At 41.2% G+C, this 23,901-nt stretch overlaps 1 protein-coding gene across 3 annotated transcripts; it reads right to left on the reverse strand.

Annotated features, from left to right (window-relative positions):
* Window positions 1-2,506: 2,506 nt before the first annotated feature.
* Window positions 2,507-22,469, reverse strand: topaz1 (testis and ovary specific TOPAZ 1). 3 transcript variants are annotated; one of them, XM_088090546.1, is made up of 21 exons: window positions 22,316-22,465; window positions 21,981-22,243; window positions 15,952-18,595; window positions 15,810-15,859; window positions 14,627-14,727; window positions 14,035-14,081; window positions 13,873-13,937; window positions 13,057-13,115; window positions 11,555-11,641; window positions 11,267-11,324; window positions 10,649-10,800; window positions 10,379-10,471; window positions 10,174-10,289; window positions 9,962-10,025; window positions 8,255-8,426; window positions 7,149-7,249; window positions 6,445-6,610; window positions 5,886-6,038; window positions 5,051-5,254; window positions 3,915-4,101; window positions 2,508-3,300 (listed from the first exon to the last, which is right to left on the reverse strand). In XM_088090546.1, the coding sequence occupies exons 2-21, from the start codon at window positions 22,048-22,050 to the stop codon at window positions 3,102-3,104; spliced, it is 4,788 nt and encodes a 1,595-aa protein (XP_087946672.1). In that variant the 5' UTR covers window positions 22,051-22,243; window positions 22,316-22,465; the 3' UTR covers window positions 2,508-3,101. The 3 variants fall into 3 exon arrangements, with proteins under 3 accessions (XP_042363179.2, XP_087946672.1, XP_042363180.2); XM_042507245.2 differs by having other exon boundaries at window positions 2,507-3,300; window positions 21,981-22,447; XM_042507246.2 differs by lacking the exon at window positions 21,981-22,243 and having other exon boundaries at window positions 22,316-22,469.
* Between the last annotated feature and the right edge of the window lie 1,432 nt (window positions 22,470-23,901).

Consider the following 23,901-nt stretch of genomic DNA (forward strand, 5'->3'; position numbering starts at 1 on the left):
AGGGCCCTCAAACACCACTGCAGGGTGAGTCTGTGTGACGCTGGCTGCACAGTCCGGCTGTTCAGGATGGTTCTTTAAGTCTAAAGAGGAGGACATTGTTTCATATGACAGATGACACAGGCCTGAAGAACAGTGGAGTTTCTGAGAGACTGGAGGCGGTGGAAATGATGAAGACAGCACTGCTCTGAGCAGGACGAATCACACAAACACTCCCTTGTTAGGGTTATCTTTGTGACCAACATTTGCATTATTACAGCTTATCATCTGACTGGATGGTGTGAGGGCAACACTTAACTTTAAGTTCCCATATTCAGCATTTATAAGCTTTATATAAACATTTCATAATTGTTTTATGACACCCCATAATATAGACAGTTCAGCCGCACCCTGTTACAGGCTCCAGTTACCACTGTACAGATATTAAAGGACAGCCTGTCAAGAGTGATACACGGTCCATGCACGTTTTCCATGACTTTGAGGCAAATTTTAAAGACCATGCATTCTCTGAAACGACCATCCATACTCCTTATTGTTTGTTTTTATTACTATTTAATAGCTTTTTTAAAAATATGTTATTTGAAAAATTATACATTTAGAACATAATTAAAAAATGAATGTTTAAAAATAACTTCGGGATTGTTCATTATTTATGACAGGGGAGGGGATGGTGCAAAAAGGGAGGATCAAATTAAGCAATGGGGAGGGACTTGTGTTTTTTATTTTGACCTTATGGGAGGGGCATTCAATTTTAAATGGCTTCATTTTGTATTTATTTTACTACAGAGTTAAAAAACAAACAAAAAAAAACATGTCTAGCTTTGAGAGACATGATTTCCTCAAAAAAATTGGGCTATTTTTTGTCTTTAATTTTTTTTGGCTATTTATTTACCAAAAAACAAAGAATGCCTTCCAAACCCTTTCTTTAATAAAATGTTGGATTTTTTTTTCTTCAAAATGTTGGTAATTTTTACAAGAAAATGGCAACTTTTTCCCCTTAAGCATTTGTGGTAATTTTTTATTTAAAAGATTATATAGGGCTGTGGGTTGGAATCAAACCCGCGGCTGCTGCAGATAGGACATAGCCTTTGTACACAGGGAACCTGCTCTGCAAGATGAGCTTGTGGGCACACCAATATTTGGTGATTTTAGAGAAATTACAGAAGAAGTTACAAAATTTCAGGGTATATTTAGTTTCCAAGATTTTTTCCAGGCCTGGAGATTACTGTTTGCAAATTCCATGACTTCTTCAGGTCTTTCATGACAGCACGAAGCCTGTTGATATAATACATCAGAGTAACTATCCTCACATCATGTGGTCAGCAGTGTCGTCCCTCATGTCTTTCTCATATTTGCACAAAAAAAAAAATCAATTTTCATTGAGTAGGCCTCTGTTTTAACAATCCTCTTTGGAGACTTCTACTTTGTAAAGTTGTCATCAGTTGAAGAAAACACAATTCTGAGTGAAAAGAAGCTTTTCAGGTTCACTGTGGTTACCTAGGTCTACTTGGATGTAATTTCACTTGCCACCTTTCTTCTTCAACATTTCTGTAATCACCGTTGGCTGTTTTACATTCAGCTCAGCCCTGTGCTTCCCCCTGCTGGTCCCTTTTGCTCTGTGACACCTTGATCCAATGATGTGGGAGGATCTGCACTTCTCTCCTTATCAATCTCTGATCATATAAAAAGACTAGCAGGTCATTTTCAATTTGTGTCATGTGAAAAAGGCTGTGATGTGTTGACTGTCACTGAAGAAGAGGAAACTGATAACTCACTGAGTAAATTACATATTTCATATGTATCATATTTAATAATATTTGTGTCGATTACTATTTTAATATATTTTTTGTTACTATAATTGTTGCTGTGCATCTCTACCTTCCTCTCCTATGTATCATTTTGTCGTATGCCACCGTCATTTTATTGTTCATTGCGACATTTTTTTGGCATGTCTGTCCATCTTGGAAGAGGGATCCCTCCTGAGTCACTCTTGCTGAGGTTTCTACTGATTTTCTGTTTCCTGTTTTGTTTTGTTTTTCTTTAGATTTTTTCCTTAGTCACTGCGAGGGTCTAAGGACAGAGGGATGGCATATGCTGTGAAGCCCTCTGAGGCAAACTGTGATTTGTGATAATGGGCCTTTTAAATCAATTTTTATTTTTAGCAGTCATACACAAGAGCCAAGTGTTTTGGCAAATTCAGTGTTTTCTTCTCTTTGACACCTCACCATTGTTCCATTTCTTAATAAAAATGAACGAAAAGCTGAGATATAGTTACACTGTTGTTGTTTTTTCTTGCACCCCTCAACATCAAGAGGGCCTTAAGGTTTCTACCATTTTTGTCCCCCATTAAAGTTTTTTTTTGTTTTGGAGAGGTTTTCCTTATCCACTGTGAGGGTCTAAAAACAGAGGGATGTCTTATGATATTAAGCCCTCTGAGGCAAACTGTGATTTGTGATAATGGGCTTTTTAAATAAAACTAAAATGACAAGAAACAGAGTGGAGAACAACGGTTTTTATAAAAACGTTCTACAAAGAAAATGTAAATCACAGCTGTGGAACGAGCAACAATTGAGGTTTTGACAATCAGTAAGATGATACAGAAACTTAATACTGTCAAAGACAGTTATAAATATAGACCTATATACACTTAGGTGATATTTATATTGTTAGAAACTCAATCTAATACTTTTAATAACAACCCGACAAAATTATGCTACACTCTGTTCCCCAACAGACTTTTTTTTTTAAGGAGTAAAACTCACAAACACTGAGTGACAGAAATCAAGGACAGATTAGCTAAAAGAACTCTTTAGGAAACAAAAAAATCCTATAATGTATTTTAAAACAAATCAGAACAAAAACAGTTATTATTCTTTTTTCTGGCATCAGTCTTTGGTGGTGATTTTCTGCTTCGGAGTCAAATTGAAAAATTGAAAGATGACTATTATTGCAACAAACATAGAGAGAACAGAAACACGCGTGTTGGTTTTCCTGATTTCATTGGTTGTTTTCCCAGAGTCCACTGATGTCTCTGGAACATAAGCAGTTTGTACAGGAAGGAAAGTCAGGTTCTTCCAGGGACTGCAGGGGAATAAGCGTTTGCTTCAGTGCATCCACACTTCATTGGCCCATAAATGATTGTGGCGCAGCCAGCATCGAGCAGAGGAAATGTCCACTGTGAACACCTGATCGTGCGCTGCGTTCACGGCTGTGTAGTGAACTGTGAGTTTGGGCTGAGGGATACAAGCTGCAGAGAGGATGCGGCTCCCAGCAGAGAGGTACTCACTCTCACAGCTCTGAGTCCTGGAGGAGGACGAAGCACAACCATCGTGATACACATCACATCATGCAGCCAGTAGGCAGGTTTCCATTAACTAACTCTGCTAATCGAAATTTGGGAATATAAAATACGCCTCACGGAAACATGTCCATTTTGAAAAAACTTCCAATTATAGCAAAAAAATGTTTACGCTCACATGAGGTGGTTTTTTTTAGGCGATTCGAAAAAGCCATATTTCACAAAAAATGCAATGCAAACACTTTGTCTTTTCTAAGTCACATGATGCTACAAACGGTGTTATTGCATTGCATTCCTCTGTGAAATCATGGACTATCAGCTCCCAGAAACCCCTCATATGTGGCCGCTTCCACATATAAGGGGGCTCGTCTTTCCATCATGGCTCCATAACACACCTACGTGGTCTTGGATTGTAAATAATGACGGCTAGTGCGGTGGCTGCAGTAGAAATAAAGCTGCTAATGTTTTGAACATCCATCACCATGGTTACCATGGATGTTATGAGAGAAGTCGCAGAACATCACTCAGTGCAAACACAGTCATCTCGCAATTCATCGACACTTCGAAAATATCGCTTAAGCAAATCTGTCATGTCCTCACACACAAACACATGCGTTACCTTTTCAGAGTGATGCTGAGACATGAAGTGCTGGTCTCTGGAAGCTGGATGATGTCCGTGGCGTTGACGGTGATGAACATCTCGTAGCTCAGAGCCAGCTCCACCTCCCCCAGCTGACAGGGGACGATCAGCGTCATGAAACCAGGAGGAGCCGACACCCCTGGGTAGTAGCCCTCACTCAGAGAGTCTGAGGGACACACACATTGGTGCAGCCATTGAATTAATAATCACAGGTGAGATATAAAGGCTTTGACTTGTCTCATCTTTCTGCTTCTCCTAAGCTGTCTTTATGATCAGTATTAAATGGTAGCACCATCTAAATTGAGAAATCCAATGTTATTCTCAATGTTATTTCAATGAAAGTTGAGTAAATATTTATGAACACAAGCTACTCTCCTTTAAAAGAAGAAACCAGAGAAGTCTCTCACTTGTGACGTCATCATGCACTGTATAAAGTCTGGAGCTGCTCAACAGTTCCTGACTGGATGTTTGATTTTGTGGACCCACAGAATGTTTGTTTTATTTTTTATACATAAATAAATAAATGTGTTTTATCATGTTGTAGAGTTCTCAGCTGTGAAACAACAGTCACTGTCTATAAAGCAGCTCCTGACTGAAGACCTCTCAACAGCTGAGACTCTTCAAGTCAAGCAGTGCTGTTTTTCATTTTTTTACTTTTATCAGTCACTGTGCAGTGAACATCTGGGGATGTTTCGGTCCTCAGTAGAGCTCTGATCGGGCCCAAAGTATCTACATCTCTTCCACTGCTGTAGGAGGAAGAAGCAGAAACTGCCAACCAAGTCGCCGGCTGTCCACATTTTCCATCACTCCCCCTCTCGTTCCACGTCTTTCTCTCTCTGTCCCTCTTGTTTCAGTCCATTAAAACTCCTGCCACAGTGCCATTTAGGCATGAGACAGTTCACAACAGTTTCATATAATACATTCATAAACCGGTAATTTGGCAAGAGCCTGGCCTGATTAAAGCCCAAGGGAATCGAGAGAAATCATTACTGGTTTTGGGCAGAGAATCAACGCTCTACGTCATAGACCAGAGGAATAATGTGAATTTTGAAAGTGGGTGTAGTTCCTCTTTAGAACAGGTGGAGCAGCAGGTAAAGGCAGAGAGTTCTACTTACGTCTGAAGACTTCCCGAGCCCTGAGCCAGAGGTTCTGCTTGCCCAGTTTTTGCAAAAGTGTCCGCAGCAAAGTTTGGTCTACTGCCAGATTTTTAGAGAGCATGAAGTCCACCGTGTCTGACGCCACGGGCAGAATCTGTCTGTCCTCACACACTTGAAGGTGAGAGTTAAACAGAGGAACGTACCCAGAGATATCCACCAAATCTGAGGAAAACAAAACATACTATTAAATGAAATCATATCTAATGTAACTACTGGACTCACCTGTCAAACTGGACTTCAAGTCAGCGCAACACATGAAAATGCTGGAAGATTTTAAAAAACACATCATTGGGTTTTACCTCAAAACAGCATTTTTATCTCTCGATTTTCTACTTTTCCTAATTTTTCAACCAACATCAGTCCTAATCATAAATATATACATAACATATATAAATATTTCTTAAATTTCAGAGTTTTAACCATTTAAATGTCAGGTTTTTGTCATGATGCCACAATGTTTTTAGATGTAAAAAAAAAAAAAAAAAAACATAAAAAATGCTGAGAATAACACGCACAGCTCTAATTTGATGTGCACTACCGTGCATATGCACGAGGCCTATGAAATGTTTTGAAAAGTGTAGTGAGCTTATAGGTTTGACTTTGTCATTCACAACCATGTCAAGTGACAGCTCAACCAAATTCCATTCCAGTTTTTCAGATTTTTTTTTTGGCACCATCTGAGCCACGTTTCACTGAACCTCAACATACACACATATCATAAAATATTTGATTTAAAGTGATAAAACCGGCATCTTGACCTTACACATCCAATGAAAAGACTTGTGTCTCTCACCGTTTGGCTCTTTGAGTCCAGGGAGATTACTGAGGACCTCCAGTGTGTCTCTGTGAGAGGTTTTCTCAGCCAGACGGATCAACACTCGAGTCCTACTCTCCAGATCAGCAGGCTCACACGGCCACGAGCATGAACTCAGGAACCACTTGTTCTCTGAATGAACAGAAGCATAAACAAACAAACACAGTACTTGACAAAAGGCGCTGTTTTTTAAAAGACACTATCCAGTGGAAAACCTGCATACAGTGGGGCTGCAGTGTAAGGCAGCTGAATAAATTCAACACAGTAAGATTTGCTGGAATGAAGAGATTAAGCTACATAAGCATTCAAGCCCACATCACAGACCACTTCCTGTTCAATGAAGTTATTATTTTATCCCAAACAGAATGCAGCTTAACAGACAGGAAAAACCAAACAAATGCAAGGGGTCGTGAGACTATGTTTGAAAAACACAGGGTGAAAGAGACACTGGGCAGAAACACAGGCTACACTTTGATGCATTGGAAAGTCAGTAAAGCCAGTCATAGCTCTCTATGTCGTCCAGGGTCACAGCAGTTACCTCGGAGTGTGTTCAGAGCTCCCTCCACGCTGCCACTCAGGAGGAAGAGCTCAGTAGCCACGGTGACCAGGTAGCAGCGTGATGCTCCATCCTCGTTCCCAAACAAACCCTTCAGTGTCGAGTAGTAGACTTTTGAAACGGACAGCACCTCGACCACCCTCCGACCCTTCTCACACACACACACACACACACACACACACACACACACACAACACACACACACACAATAACTAATATTTCTCTATATTTAAACACATCTCTTCAAGAATGTGCTGTTCTGTGATTACAACGATAAAGCTGTCTTTGGATATCTGCAGTATTTCTCTGGTACCCTCACACCAAAAAGGTATTATCAGTCCAATCATTACATTAAAAAAGAAGAGCATAGAGCAGATCTAATGTTGTTTTTTTTTTGTAAAAAGTAAAATAACAAGCTAATGTAACCCTTGGGAACCTGGATTGAAATCAGTTTTCCATATATCAGGACTATAATAATTGTATATTTACAATGATATAGATAATACAATAAAAGATATAAAATAAATACATATTTCTATTTTTTTATTTTCACTATACTTTTTAGGTCATTGACTTGTTTGTTTTTTGTTTTTTACTTTGTTGTGCAACCGGAATGTGACTCGAGATGGCTTGCAGGCCGTGACAGAAATGAGATGTAAACAGGAGATAGAAGACAGCTTATTTACCTTGGCCCATTGATGCGTTTTGTGGTATCTCAACATGAGAGAGACTCCAATTCTGCCTAAAAAAGTCTTCATCAGGCTGTCCTCACCTTCGGTCAGACACACTAAAAATCACAATAATCACATTATTAGGAATCATGATTTCATTCATCCATTATCTGAAGCTTTAGCTTTAACAGGTTGGATTTATGCAAACTGCCTGAACTGGCATTTGTCATTATGTCATGTCCTGGCAATTTTAACAGTAGCTTTAGTCACAGCACCACTTAAATTGTATTAATAATAAGCAATATGACAGCATGATTAATATATTAACATGCTTTTAAACTTTAGAGCTGCCCCTTCAAAGTTGAAGGCTTGAACCGTCAGTCGAAGACCCTCAGTGGACTCAGATTACTCAAAGTTGAGCAGTTTCTTTGCAGTGTACTTCTGGGGACGTTTTGGTCGCCAGATTTTGCTGTGGAGTGAGCGCTCCTGATTTTCACACTACTTTTTGCAGCTGCAGACATGCTGCAGCGGCACAGAGGAGCAGAGAGACAGCACCTTAAGTTGAAGGAGTGGTGAATTTAAGATTCGAAATAAAGTTACTACACTGCAGTCTCTGGCTTTTGTTGATATCTAGTGTTGGCAAAAAATGTTGCATATTTATCATCTCTGGTTAGCACCGTCAGCCTGTTTACTTCATTACATGGATGCCGCTGTCACACAGAGCATCCCGCTTAGCCCGTTCAAACTTCAAAACTTTATATGGTAAAGAAAAGGAATTGTTGAGATTGAAATCAGCGAGAAGCTTTAAGTCTCTGCTGAGGTAAATGACCATTGCTAAAAATAAGCTTGGCTAAATTTCTTGCTGTTGGCTCAGTTTTCAGATCTTGCTTTGTACAGATAATTTATTCTTGGCCATATAAATGTCTAACTTGCAAACACAACACCAAGCTTAAAGGGCCTTAGTGTGGGCCAGAACCCAGGACCCAAAATCTGGAACCCGCAACCAGAGAACCTAGAGAAAACCCACACTGACACTAGGAGAACATGGAAATACAGAAAGCACACAGAAAGGATAATATCACAAACTCAAAGGCAGTTTTTGTTGAAATGTTAGGTTTCACCTGTCTCAGCAAAGGCAGCAAAGGGCAGAGACAGCTTGTCTTTGCTCTCAGAAAGCAGAGCTATGGCAATGTGACCGCTGATTCGCCCAACGTGGTTGGAATGTTTGCTGGACTGGCAGATGGACCTGAAAACCTGCCCCATCCTCCTCCAGTCCTCTTGCTTGGTACACAGCTGACAGACAGAAGACACAGAGGCAGGCTGGGATACAATGACAGACTGAACACAAAACCAGTTCATCCCTGGATCAACTGATGACAGTGATCTACTGAGGAGCTGTGGTAGAAGAAGTATTCAGATTTATTTAAAGCAGTACTTCAACAATGAAAACAGTTTAAGTAGCGGTAGTGCAGTAAAATGTTGCATGCTGTCAGTGTTTTCTATTCTGATTATTTTGGATTAATATTACTGCTGCATTAATGTTTATTTTACATTATACTGCTGTAGATGCTTAAGGGGCTGTGCACATGCTGCAGCTTTTAACTGCCTGGAAAACGCGAGGTCGGGCGCTGGATGCCACTCTTATGTCCACTCTGTGCAAAGTTTCATGAGCATGGAGGCAGGTTGCATCTGAGGTTGCTAAGCGACCATAAAGAGCACTGCATCGCAGCCCTTTCACCAGAACTCCAGAGTGCAGAGCTGATCTTCTTCCAACTGTTTAAGTGTGTATTTGCCTAAAAATAGTCAGTGGGAAAGATGTAAAGTTCAGCTTAACCCTGCATTAAAGAGATCAGCATCTCCTCTGGATATTTACTGAGGAAAGGAAGATATCTGCTGGCTGTGACTGGTTGTTCCTCATCACATCACATGTACAATGCGCTGCATTCCAAAAGTTGAACTCTGTTTATGTCACGACGCAGGCGTTGGTAATGAGTGCGCCTGCCGCATGTCTCCTTTGAAAACAATAAAGATGAGCCCACAAATAAAACCACAGCATGTGTACAGCCCCTTCAGGAGCATTTTCCCATGGAAAGATGATCTTTTTATCAAACTAGGCCGTCTCTACAGTAGAAAGATGCTAATACTTCTGAAAATGGTGCTTCATGACCACAGAAAACAGAAAAAGGACTGCAGCATTCACTTTTGATCAAGAGAAAGAAAATGTACAGCTACCAGAATGCACTGCATTGTACAGGACCAATAAAGGCTTCAGCTGGTGGCGGCCGGCTGGTAACAAATGCATTACAGTCAAACAGTGAACTAAAAAATGTTTCTGAAAACATCTGAGGTGGGAAATATGCAACTCAGTAACAAAATCTTGCTTTATATTTGATCAGCACTGCTTAGTTTTACTGTTTCATCTCGGTTTTTTAGGACTCCATTTTCACTGCAGAAACAAAACGGCACCCACTTCCAGTTCACAAATTCTCACTACAACAACTAAACAGGGCACTAAAAATAGTTTCTTATGACATTTTAGGAGAGAAATAGGCAGGGCAGTGACATAATCTTGATGTCTATTTGATCAGCAAGAGAGAGAGGGGCAGATCTTTCTCCTAATCGGCCCCTTTGTTTCTGCTGTGGTGGCCCGGGTGGTGGGCGATACGAAAATGCAGGAGCACAGCCTGAGGTTAAAGCAATAGCCCTGGAGAGTCAGCAAACACCATCAAATGATGCGTTATTTGTCATTCGGTCATCAGGGGGAGTTTTGCCAGAAGAGGAAGAAGGGAAGAGGAGTGAAAGTACTTACATCCAAGAGAAAAACTAACCTCTATTTCCACAATGGAATGGGCCAAATTCAGATACTCCGGAAAGGGTGCACTGGTGGAAAACCTTTGTGAACAAAGAAAGAGCAATTAACTGCACCACTTATAATATTTGTCAAAAACAATTTGAATCCCACAAGATTTTGGACAATGGAATCATGAATTAGTATTGGTGGTTGTTTTTAAAGAGTGCTGTGAGCTGCACGTGGTCTTACATGTGGTTAGCAGACACTGAAGCAGCTGAGTTTGGATGGAGGGTCTGCTGGAACTCAGGAGTGTTTCTGACACAGTCGAGGCAGTCCAAGCTCAGCACCAGGCCAACACTGGCCATCTGTCAACATTCATGTACAATAAATACTTTGACATACACAGAAAATGCAAATCCTACTGCTCTACGGTAAGTTTCTGGTTTCCAGATACCTTAAATGTGAGCTGCATGAGTTCAGGTACAAAACCTGTGAGGCCCTTTTCTCTCACAGTGTTAAAGAGGGCCAACAGGAACTCATGGCCAGGCTGGGAAGAGAGGAATAAGGTCAACATCTGTTTTATGCCCACAGTGGTGATGTGTAATATGAATATTATTACTGGGAGCTTGTGAGAGCAAACAGAACATGCACTGTCCTCTACTGGACATCACACTGTACTGCAGCCTGACATGACTGTTAAAAGATGGATGAAAACCACACTGACCACGATCTTGTGTGCCAGGCTGACACTGAGGACTGAGAAGACATCAGAAACCATGCCGGCTTTGAGCAGAGCCCAGAGGAGGGACAGAAAGATGGACACAGAGAAATACACTCCTGGTGGGTTGTTCTGGTAGTAGCCTGTGTACACAGCTCCTGGAGACAGAAGGGGACGGATAATTCACGGACAGACGCCCGTGGACTCAGACAGATGAGGCACTGTAGGAGGAACTGTAATCTTTTTCTGTCTTGCCCCACTTGCCCAGAGTTTTTCAAACAGTTCAGACTGACACTCTATTCATCACATAATTTCAGCTAGTGGGCATACATGAAAAGAGAGACTGAAGAAAATGAACAGACATACATGGGGAGTAACAAAATGTTGTCACACATTGTGGAATATTAAAGCTACGTTATGTCTTCTCCAGAAAATAAAACTGCAGTTATGTTACATTACCTGGAAGGTTATCCATGTAAGATTATTGTAACACTTTCATATCATGACCATGACTTTTACAAAACTTTCAACGACTTTTCCAAGTTTTCCATGACCATGGGGACCCTGGCACTATATAAACTGTGTCCATTCAGAGTTAAATTATGTGTTACATCTAAAAGTTACCTGCTTTTTGAAGGCACAGTGGATTTTTGCTGAAGCGTGTCACAGTTTCGATGCACAACTGAAAGAGAGAGGCAGTGAAGTGACTTGTCCATTCTGAATGCGAGTGTGAGATTACAGCTATGGCACAGCAGAGGGCGATGTTGCCTCTCTGTTTAACAGACATCTGAGGGCTTTACACATCAGCTCTATATCGGACAGAAAAACCTAACATTCATGTTGTACTTAATCTACTTCCCTTGATGAGGGAACAGGAGCAGCACAAGCTGAGAAAATAGAACATTCACTCACCTTCTCATCCCCCTTCACAGGCACGTGCTGGAAGCGACACATCTTGAACCCACAGGACAGCGACTCACTGAAGTACTGCCTGCAGTACTGAGGGTTCAGAGGAGAGGAGCTGCTACATTACTCCAAAAACATGTCTGCAGCAAATACCTCCAAAACCAAATATTTGTTTGGATGAAGCTAGATGACAGACACCCTTTGAAACTTGGATCACCATCATTTTTCTTGTGCTGCTTTCAGGTGCTTTTAAAAGCTATTTGACTCTTTGAAACCTTAACAAAATGCTTTCATAAACATGGGGGGAAATGCAATTACCAGGTGAGTTTTTTTTTATAACTTTTTAACTTCTTTTTTTTTGGTAATTTTTTGGTTCATGTCTTCTTTTGCTCATTGCCCTGTCCCCATGTTTTTGAAAGAAATCAAACCAATTTCCTCAAGTTTCAAATGGTTAGACAAGGTAATCAATTTAATTAATATCAAATGCTACAAAATTGATTCTACAACTGGATGGACTGCAAATAGTGAACAGAATGCATTTATATTGCACTTTTCCAGTCATAGCAAGTAGCAACCACTCAAAGAAGACGTGAATAACCATCTGGTCCCTAAGTTACAAATATGGTGCTTTTTTTAATTAGGAAAAAGAAATCATTATTATATATAAATTGTAATAATGATTTAGTATCAGCCAAGATGTTATTGAAACATCGGTATCAGCCCAGGTTTAAAAATCAGTGCATCCCTTAATATTAGCGCCCTGGGTTACTGGTTCATACCACACCACCTACAGTGAGTAAGATGTTTCTAAGAAACATGTGCAGCACTGATTAATTAGTGTCAGATTCTTTGGAATAACCAACAAATACAATCCAAGGCCAAAAAAGCATCTTTCTTTGTGGAAAAACAGTGACTTAGAAATAACTAACAAATACTGGAACAAAATCACTAAATTACAAAGTAAATTAGAATTTCATCTGACCCTAAACAGAGAATATGTGCTGGCAGAATACCTGCCCACCGTGACAAATATAAAACAAAGAGAAACGCTGACAATGTACAGACTGAGTGGACACAGCCTGGCCATAGAAACAGGCCGTCACAGGCTGAACAGAGGCTAGGCTGTGTCCGCTCTGTCATCAAACACAAGTCCACACTGCATCTCACTTCCTACTAGAATGTGAGAAATACAAAGATTTAAGATTTCTTTGAAAAAATGAACCACACATCTTCAGATACCGCCGTATATATGCATGGAGAAAAGTCAGTGTGCAGTTTTAGTTGCAAAATATGTGGAATATTGTCATAAACAAAGAGAAACAACAATATGTTCTACGATAAATGTTTCCATACAACTAAAACAGTACATTTATAATATGTGTCTGAGACATATTTCTGTAATTTATTTGTTCATTTAATAATCTGTTGTTTTGCTCTGGCAACAAAAGATGCCAATAAAGCTGATTTGAATTTGAATTAACCTGCTCTTCATTTAATGAAACACTTACAGCATTAGACTTCTGGTGCCTGAACTCAGTCATGTTTGCTGGGGTTTTGAGCAGCGACCCTGTGGAGAGAGCAGACAGGAACAGTAAGACATAGCAGTTTTTTCTAAAAAAAAATAATGAACACTGGGCCCAACATTTGTTTTGGCAATTAAATAACAAAACAGGGAGTTATCAATGCAAACAAGACACTATTTGATGACATTTCATGCTTAATATTTAGAACAGTGAATTGAGGACGTTTTAAGACTTCTAAAAACCTGCAGACACCGTGAGGCACCCTCCCACTGCTGATTCACAAGGTGCCAAAGTGATAACTAATGCAGATATCTGACCATATACTGTACATCATAGAGAACTCCAGATTAAAGCATATGGTCTAAGTGCCTGACCCCCACAATGTGACTTCACGTATATTTTAGTCTATCCATTGTGCCTGCTCTGTACAATCGACTGCAAGCTGCAATTCAGGAAATATCCACAAGTCAGAGTCATATGATGGAGCATTATATTACATTGTTGACATGTGTCATTTTATTTTTGAATTATTATTATAATTTGAGGGCCTTGAATGTTACAGTAAGAATAATGGCAAATGACCCACCTCAAGTCTAATTATATTTAAAGTTCAAGAAAATCTGCACTTTAAAAGGCGTTTTGGGTTCAAAGTTCAATAAATGCAGATGTTTCCAAAATCAATGAGGAACCTTGTTCAATAATTGTGATCTCTATATTGACCAAAATAATTGTAATTATTTTTCCCATAATCTAGCACCCCTACAAGTGACTATTTAAAATGTCGTCTCTGTTTCCCCTCACCCTTTCTCACACTCATGAGTGGAGAGATGTGACCGTGCAGGGAGTTCACCGTTGGGATGGGCCGGCTGCAATCACAGGACAGAAACACACACATTATTCAAACAATGATGGGTTAAGAGAGCCAAAGAAATGTTTGGTCACGTGATGTGTGTTAACCGCTACCTCTCCAGGACCCCGTTTACATGATTGTTGTTGTTATCAGGATGACGCTGTTCAAAAACACAAAAACAGGTTTAACATGAGCAAGTTCACAGTTAAGACCACACGTTAATCCTGTGACACCTGGATTGATGTCACTTTTCTTGTGCAGTGTTCGGATGCCTTTCACAAGCTATTTGACTCTGAAACCAGCGCGAAGTGGTTCAATTTCTTTTGAAATCATGGGAGAGGAAAGGCAGGGAGCAACTTGGCAAGAAATGTTCCACAATTGCAAGATATTAGTAAAAGGTAACAGGAAAATTGCTTGAAAACCAGTTTTAAAAAAGAGGGACGGAATATTAGGAAATCATCTAAAAAATAGGGAAAACATGTCCAAAAAACTACATATAATTATATTTTCAAAAGTATTTGATAAAAATGCATTTTATTTTTCAGATCTTTAGGTGGTTTCCTTGTACCTTTTTTGTGATGACTGTATTTATCTTTTTGTAATGTTGTGCAATGTGCATTATGCTCTCTTAATCCTGGACTTTGTCTCTGGGAGGCACAAAGAGCATGTGTGCACGAGACATTGTGTGAATGTCTGTTGTCTTACCATGTTCTTGGTTTGCTTTTCTGAGGCAGGCCCCGTGCTGCTTTGCGTTTTGGGAGAGGCGATGCTGCTCTGGGGTCTCCATGGCCTGCTGTCACTCTGCTCTGTAAAATGTGCATGAAATAATGCAATCGCAAGATGATCTTCAGATGAAACTGAACAGATTTCACACCATTGCTTCTCAACTTTTTTGACAGACATTAGGTCAAGAACTCTCATTTGATGAGATTTTGCTTCAAGGACCTCCACCTGAAAACATCTGGGGTCATTAGATATGATCAAGGCCCTGTCTATACAGATTTTTTTGTAAATGGATATTTCCCTCTACGTTTCGTCCACATGCAAACAGAGTTTAAGGTCACTGAAAGTGACTTTTTAAAATGCCTTGTAAGCTGAAGACTAATCAAAACTCTGGTTACAGTTTATCAGTGTGGATGTGTAATATGAGCGTTTGAGAAATTATGTCATCTTCTCAAATCATGCATATCCATTGTTGCTTTGTGCAGTGAGCGAATGCTGGAAACAGCTGCTGCTCAGCTGTGAAACATCTAGAGAGGAGTCTCGTCTATTTTTCCACCTGACGCTAACGGCTTTCCCCAAAAATAAGCAGTGAAAATGGTTGTTTGATATTCATATTGATGTCGTATCTCATTTCACTACAGTTTCATTGTTTTTTCATCGGTCACACACAATAAGAAATAAAAAATATTTATTTTTAACTCAACATTTCCTGTTTGCATTTCAAAGTAAAAGCCCTCTGACAAGTTTACGCAAGGCTTTTTACTGTGAAATATTTGCAGGACCGTTTTGATGACAACTGAGTGGTTTGCACAGCTCCAAATTAGTGGAGTATCAGCTTTTCATAGTATAAGTACAGCAGTTACAGCAGCAGGCAGCTCTGCTGCAGCAATGCTGTCTGTGTGAATACCACACACATGTAAGTGGTTGGACCCCCTGAAACTCCCTGAAGGCCCCCTGGTTGAGGACCACTGTTCCACACACACACTACACAAATCCTTTATATGCATTTACTTAAGTTTACACATTAGTAGTTAAATTGATGCATCGACATTAACCGAGTCTACAAGCTTCTTTTTCTGTTGTAGATTTGTAAAACTTTTTTGCATGTTGTGTCGTGGCTTAAAATGCCTCTGTTTGTGTTTTTTGACTGGTGCGCTGGCCGTACCTGTCATATCAGGGCTGTCGCAGCGAAAATGTATCTTAACTGGGGTAAAGCTGAAACACAAATTTTGAAACAATCATTTCATTTGTAACAGAAACAGCTACTCTGTGACTGTATTGACATGTTATCAAATATGAGAGCTTACCTCTGTTTCAGTTCCGGTGATGCTCCGTCTATCCTCACCACTCCGATGGATCTGCTTTTAGGGGCCTCAGTGACCCTGGTGGGTCCCAGTTTCAGCAGACTTTCCTGCGGCATGTTTTCAAACAGCTCTGGGTCGTCCTGGATTACGTCGACAAGAAGGATATCCTGTTTGAAAGCTGTGAACTCGTTCAAAGTGCTGTGCTGAGGATCACCAGCTGCTTCTGCTCCGAGTCCATCTGTTTCATTGCATGCAGTTTCAAATGGACTTGATCCATCTTCATCAGCAGAACATGGCTCTTCTTCATCACTGAAGGCCTCATTATCATCTTCATCACTGCTGGGTTTTGACCGAGCACCGCAGGTAAAACTTGTTATTTTAGGGTTGGAGGGAGCTAGTGCAGAGTTCTTGCTACCCTGTTCCACAACATCTTCACAGTCAGTTTCATCCTCGCTTTCCTCTTCATTATCATCATCCACATATTCATCCGGGCTTCGAGAGGACTGAGGCTCACCTGAAGTAGTTTGGAAATTTGTTTGGACTCCTTCAAATTTTCCACGATCACATTCAAGAGGATCCATTGAGTTTACATAACTGGCATTGAAAATGTGTGCCATGTGACATCCAGGTGAGATTTTGAATTTGCTGGTGTTGTAGTTAATTTCATCCCCCTCTTCTTCATCCAAACAGCCTGAGGTCTGGGACAGGGGGCTCATCTGTGAGGGCCTTCGTGGTGACGTGAGAGGAGAGAGCACTGGTGGAAGAATTACCTCATCTGGATCTATTTCTAAACCCTTTTCTGAGAAGACGTTTTGCAGAAATCTCTTCTTTAGTGTCGTAAGATCATGGCTAAACGGGCTTGTTTTATAATACGGCTCCAGTTTTGGGGGGCTCCTGCCTGTGAGCCATCCCTCATCACTCTCTTGAGGGAGGAGGAGGGAGGATTGACATGAATCTAAGGAGTCAGAGTTGTGTGGAGGATTGGAGAATGAAGTCCATGATGTCTTTTGGTTTTCTTCACAGTGGAACAGAGTTTTTTCTGCAGCTTTGACCACACGTTTGGGTGAAGACGATGCAGACAGAGTGGTGGCAGGTTCCCAGTCACCCAGGCCGAGTGCTGAGGAGGAAGGTGTAGACGTGAAGCTGCCCGTTTCAGGGCCATGTGCTGGAGTAGACGAGGGTGAGTATGTGTCAGTGCCACGCTGACTTGGGTTGGAAAGGGTGGCAGTATCTGAGCAAAGACTTGCTGATGATTCCTCAGCCTCCAAAAAGGAAGGTGCAATCTTCACAGAGCATGAACATGCACGTCTTTTCCAGTTTCTCTCTGCTAAAATGCTCTCTCCATCACCATCTTGCTTCTCTTTATTTTGATAAGGAATCGGGTGGGCTGTGCCTGAGGAGGTGTCTATAGATGCATTTGGGAGCATGTCACTGGTTTGGTTGCTGGATGAATATTTCTGATTCTCATGAACTTGAGAGTCGCCTTTATCTCTGGGCTCTGCTGGACAGCCTGTGGTAGCAGCATGTGCCTTAAGGGTCCAGCCACTGTAAAAGAAGGGCCAGGACATGTACGTGCGTGCACAAGAAAATCTGATCTTTCTCAAATAGACCCTCACTCTCTGGCAGGTGAACGACTCCGGTCTATCTGTGTCCACCTCGGTCCCCTGACAGGATGGTTCAGATGACATTTGCGCTGCATCAGTTTCTGCTGGATTGTCTGTCTCACAAGAAGGCTCCTTGTGGACACAGTTTTCTTTCATAGTGGAACCAAAAGAGCTGCTGCCCTCAACTGGATGCTCTGAACATGAGTGACTGTCATCAGACATCCAAAGGTATGTCATCTCATGGTCTCTAGAGTCACTTTTTGCTGAGTCTTTGCAACTAATGGTTTCTAAATCTGGAGTGCACGGCAAAACTCCATCTTTAACACTATCAGCAAGCTTTATTCTTTTGTCTCTGTGAATGTCTGCTCCTGTAAGTGGCCCAGGACGATCCTCCACATTTCTATCCCACATACCAGTCCTGCAATCCACCTTTTTCATACATTTACCTGGTGAGATAGAAGCAGAACAGACTGCAGAGCCTACACTCGTCCGACCGTTGAGGAAATGACATTTGGTATGAGTGGATAACGTCTGTACGTCTGTGCGTTCACTCAGGTGTCTCTGCTGTTCAGTTACACTCTGAGACTGACAGATGCCCTCCTCAGACTGACACTCTGTGTCTGCAGCCAGAACATGTTCCTCACGTTCATGCTGTTCACGACCTAAACAACCAGGCCCAGCTCCAGCTCTCATGTCCTGCTTGAAGCAATGCACAACCTTGGTTTTGAGAACATCCGGTAGCACGTAGCCACAGTCGTGACTAAAAGAATCACATTTTTGGGCTACATCGCAAAGCGTCACCTTTGGGTACTGGTCTATCCATATGACAATCTTCTTAGAGGACTCAGTGACTGCGTTTTCCAAAGGCTGCTCTGGCCCTGAGCTACTGTTTTTTCGCCCTTGTTCACCCAATATCTTCCGCTGGGGTGAAATGTATTTACAGTCACCGCAGAGACCACAGCCGGACGTTCTGACAGCTCTTCTCAAAGACCCCTCTGAACCAGCAAGTCCAGGGGGGCACAGTAGCATATTTCTGGCAATGTCTGCAAGAGATTAAAAAAAGGGCAAATAATCATCATCTAGAACTTTTTAATACTAAGAAAACCCACTTTATCACCATGGTAGGTGTATTATTTGGTTAAACCGATTGGAATACCCACCAATGGCAGCCCCATTTGGGACTGGGGAGCAGCTGTGCACCGCTTTGCTCAGAGTTATGGATGTTAAATATGTAAGACATGCATTTACCACATCAACCAGTTACTCGTCACTCTGTAAAGGTTGAGTGTGTAGGATTCAGGGGGACAAATTGGCAGAAACTGAATGAAATATATTTTCTTAAGTGTATAATCAATCTAAAAATAAGAATTGTACAAGGTAACTCGTCATTTTTCTTAAACATAGTTTAAGAGGAAATTAATTTAAAGTTGATCCTAAATCCTGCTACATCTTTTTGGCGTTGAAGGAGGAGTTGAGGAGTCTCACAGTCTGGGGAAATAAGCTGCTCTGTAGTCTGGTGGTTCTGCAGCAGATACTTCTGAATCTTTTTCCAGATGTCAGCAGGGTGAACAGACTGTGGCTGAGGTGGTGGCTGTCTTTCAGTATTCTTTGGGCTCTGTGCAGACACCTCACTTCAGCGAGGTCACTGATGCTCTGTAGATGGGAACCAGTGATGTTCTGGGCAGTTTAATCACCCGCTGTAGAGCCTTCCTGTCCTGGGCCGTGCACAATCCATGTCAGTGTCTGTAATTTAGCCTTCCTAAGTTTTTGTAGGAAGTAGAACCCTTTCTGTGCTTTTCTAACCTGGGTGGTGATGTGCGATGACCAAGATAGGTTCTCAGTGATGGTAATTCCAAGCAAACTATAGCTGTTGTGTCTTTGCCTCCTTCTTTCTAAAATCAAGAATCAGCTCCTTGGTTTTACTGACGTTGAGCAGTAGGTTGTTCTCTGTGCACCACTCTGCAAAATTGTTGATTTCCTCCCGCTATGAACGATCATCATTGTTTGTAATATGACCAACGATGGTGGCGTCGTCTGCATACTTCACAATAGAGTTCTCCTGATGTCTGGGAGTGCAGTCATGGGTGAACAGTGTGAACAGAAGGGGGCTGAGCACACATCCCTGGGGGGCTCCAGTGTTGAGCACTAATGTAGAGGATGTGAGACTGCCAATCCTAACCCTCTAGGGTCTGCATGTAAGGAAGTACAGTATCCAGTTGCAGAGTGTTGTACTGAAGCCCAGAGTGTTTTCCAATCAGCTTCATGGGAGAGATTGTGCTGAAAGCTGAGCTGAAGTCAACAAGCAGCATCCTGATGTAGCTGTTCTTATTCTTGTGTTTTCATTACCTTACAATGAGCCGCTTATATCTACTTAAGCAATGGATCCTTGTCATTTGCATTACCGTTGGCCACCGTAGTTAGCAGCCCGTCTGCAATAAGCACCAGAAAAACTAATTTTTTAAAACTGAAACTACATTTTTCACTGATTGAGCAATTTTAATCACCTGATCCGTTTGTTTTGGAGAAGAAGAGACCTCTGATAATTCCACTCCTGGTTAAAACTTCCTAAACAATGAACATGGGAGGAATTCTAACCAGAAAAAGTTTCAGCTGGTTGCAATTTAGAGTCGTCACTGCTGGATACCACTAAATCCCCTGAAATCTTGCATACTGGACTTTTTAGTCTTTTCCCTTGTAAGACTGAAAATACAATTTCAAAACACATGAAATGAAGCAGGAATCTAACCTTTCTGTGGCTTATGCAAACATATTTTTGTAGCTACTTGTTGGCCTCATTCTCATCCACCAAGCCTAATGGGTTCATTACTGTCCACTAGTGGGTGTTTTACCACAGAAAATATCCACTGCTGGTGAGAACCACAGCTGCAGTGGTTGTCTACCTCAACACCCACTCCGGTCCCTCGACAACCACAAGGAGCAGTAATGAGCCCATTCCACATTCAAGACTTGGGACAAGCCGCACAAAGGTGAGTTTTATTTGAGGCTTTCACAAACAGCATGTTTCAATTTTGCTAAAGATGGGGCTCTGATAATGAGTATCAAGTGGCTGTTTTAGCAAATATAGGTGTGGTTAACTTCCCAGCCTCCAACAGAGAGCTGTGCAGAGCTGTTTCACCGAGCTTTTCAGTGGAAACTATCAAAAACTGACTGTGGATAAGACAAATGGGGCAACATCAATGTATAACCACTGTGCGATATGTGAAGTGGAAAAACTGGAGAAAAGTTGGTTTATTTGTTGTTGTTTTTTTAATGTAATTTTCTTTTACTTTCTATTAATTTCTTGCTAATCTTTGTGTCATTTCTGCTTTACTTGCTTATTGCCTTCCCATGTTTTTAGCAGAAATCAGGCCAAATTGCTCAGGTTTCAAATGGTTAAGCAACTGAATAAACTCAATTGGTAAAACAACAAACCAGCTATGAAGCAAACTGTCTCCCCTAAAGTCATCTAAATTAATCTTATTTTAAATCAAGACCTCCAAAGGGTCGGAGCTAACAGTCTAGAAAGGATCCCTGCAGAAAATGGCAGTGTTAGTGTCCTGTTAGGGCTTCTGTTACTGCTATTAGCTGTAAGTTAGCAAAAATCAGTACTCTTTGATTAACGTTATCATTTTATATAATTAGCATTAACCACCCCCTGTGCAGTAACAATTTGCAGCGACAGAACACACCTACAGTAACTAACTTTGTGACAGGCGTGAACGTTAGCCGCGCCCTTAGCTTAGCATCAGACACGATTCAACACACTGAATAAAAAACAGGGATTTAGCCAAAAGCTAACTCAAAACTTTTACCGACAAGTTGTTTCTTAATAAAACACTTTAGTTGAAGTCGAAATCCAGTAACCAAACATACGTAATTAGGGTTGAATAACTAACCAAAGGTGAGCAACAACAGAGCTAAAGTGCACCTTACCGGTGGACCGTGTTCCCGTTAGCCGTGAGTGTGCAGCCGCAGCCGGCTGAGGGTCGCGGCCGCTGGACCTGCTGCCCTTCACCCTGCTCTCTCCCTCTCTATCCCTCCGCACGCGGCTTTTAGCAGCGCGGCCCACGGGAGGTTTATGGTTAATATTAGTCCCACTAGAAGGTTCGCCCACACTAGACTTTGACCTGCTATTTGCAGCCTCGCTAACGCTACTCAAACTGACGTGACAAGACATTTTGGAGATTTTGGCCCTCGGTTTGAGCCGCCGGGGGAGCAGAGCACCTTCTGAAGCGGAGCAGAGGCACCAGGTGAACCTCAGTCTGAGGCTGCACAGCTTCCTGAGACGCTCCAGTCTGCGCTTGCTCCTGGTGTTGGGTTTGCTCTGTTGATACCTGGCTCTGGTGAACGGCCCCTCGTGTTTCAACTGCACACTGTGGTTCACACTACATAACTGACATTTATTTCTGCTCTTTGTCCTCTGCGTACCTATGCCGTTCTCCTCCGGCTCCCGCTCAGCGCTGTTACCGGTCGTACCCGTCACACTTCCAGGGCCCATTTGTTCCGTTACAGAAGTCTGGACGGGGTCGTTGCTGTCGGGGACGGAGGCCGTGGCTTTCTCCGACACTAGCTGGCTCTTCTCCTGGTTTTTGCAGGCGGTTGTAACATTATTTAATGAATGCAGGAGTCGTCTTCGCCGCGGCTCCACGTTCAGCCCAACGTCTTCCAACGCGGCTCGGTTAAGTCTGACCCTGTTAGAGGATGGTAACATGCTGACAATTAAAACACTAACTATCGAAAGTTAGAAAATAGTGCTTTCTTACCCTAGCTACCATAACAAGTGCTGTCCTGTAAAGTCCACATTTGCTAGGGCGTCCATCTTTCCCTGCTGCTCACTTTTATCAACTACAGGTTAACTTAGTTGTGTGGGACACTCTGCGCATGCGCAAAGTGATTTGCTTTCTTCCACAGCATGGGAGGAAGACATGTGCAATTAAGTAACAAATAAGCAGTAAATTTTAAAAAAAAGTACACAAAATTACCCGAAAATTTGTAAAAATCAAATAATCAAAAAGGAAGGGGGCAAAAACAAACAACACAAACAAGATTAAGTGTGCAGGGCACACATGCACAAGGACTTAATTAACCCTTTGAAACCAGAGAAAAAGGCTTGATTTCTTTTAAGGCATGGGCAATAAAAGAACAAATGACATAAAAATAAGCTAGAAATAAGTAAGAAAACAAAAGAAACAACTCAAATTATCTGAGACAACAAACAGGCAAACTAACAAATTAAAAGAAAGGGGAAAAAACAAGCAAAACTTGGAAAAGTGCTTAAAAATGTATGAGAATTCTGTAACATAACTTTAAATATATAATTATGATACTTTCCTAGCTTTTTAAAAACTTAAGTTCTACCCCTAGTTTTAAAAATATATATAATTTTGTAAATCTCATAATTCCTTGCGATTTGTGGAACATTTCTTACCAACTTGCTCATTGTATTTTTCCCATGTTTGAATTAAATACCTGTGAAAGGCATCTAAATGCATCATCAGAAAAAGGATGTCGTTCTAGGCTTCAAAGGGTTAAGCATTTGGGTTTTGCTCTCATTTTTTAAATATGTAAATATTTATTTCTAAGCCAGCACATACTGGCCATACAATTTAAGGATGTGACATGACAATACAAACACTATGTGTTAAGGCATCGGTGGTATTTATGTCCATAGGACATATAGTAGGCTACATTCTGATGGCAATACACTTTATTCAGAGGGGTAGCACTAAAACTTGGGCCCCGTGTAAAGCAGTATCTGAAGGCCTCCAGCCCTTTTCTCTCTTGATGCATGTCTCCCTCACGCATCTTTTGAATTGTATTTTATTATTATTATTAGTTTATTTTCAGTTTCTTTCCCTTTCCTTTGTTTCATTCTTTTCTTTTTTTAAATCCCAATTTCCCTTTTTGGGAAGGAAAAAATGACTGTTTGTTGGGACTCCAGCAGCATAAGCTTGTCTCTCTTGGCTCTGTAGCTGCATTAAGAGACAATCCAAGTACAGCAGCAGACTTAACTATTGTTTCACCCTTAAGGTGTAAGAGGTGCCTTAGAGAGCTTCCACTATTTTTATGCAAAATTTAGTGCTTTAACTGATTAATTCAGCCAATTTGAATTTAGTTATGGCACTAATGTTCCATACTTGCCCTGTAAATCTGTTTTTTTTTTCACACTCGGTCACTTTGTAGTTGTATTTTAAGCTTCTACACCTTCTATAGTTATTAAGATGCTGTCTTTATGACTTGTTTAATTATTTATCTGGTTTATTAATTTATTTAGGCAGTATTTTCCCCCATTTTTTACCATTTTGTCTCCTTTATTAGATTAATGGTGACCAGCCCAACAATGTGTTAC

This window comes from Plectropomus leopardus, chromosome 17 (assembly GCF_026936395.1).
Source record: "Plectropomus leopardus strain MGB_pleo_1.0 chromosome 17, ASM2693639v1, whole genome shotgun sequence".
Taxonomy (NCBI): Eukaryota; Metazoa; Chordata; class Actinopteri; order Perciformes; family Serranidae; genus Plectropomus; species Plectropomus leopardus.

Coding starts and splice junctions, on each gene's coding strand:
- topaz1 (XM_042507245.2), bottom strand. CDS start 22,263: ATGTTACCATCCTCTAACAGGGTCAGACTTAACCGAGCCGCGTTGGAA. Junction 7,250..8,254: donor TGCTGCCTTTGCTGAGACAG/GTGAAACCTAAC, acceptor TGTGATTTTTAG/TGTGTCTGACCGAAGGTGAG. Junction 3,301..3,914: donor CTCAGCATCACTCTGAAAAG/GTAACGCATGTG, acceptor GTCCTCCTCCAG/GACTCAGAGCTGTGAGAGTG.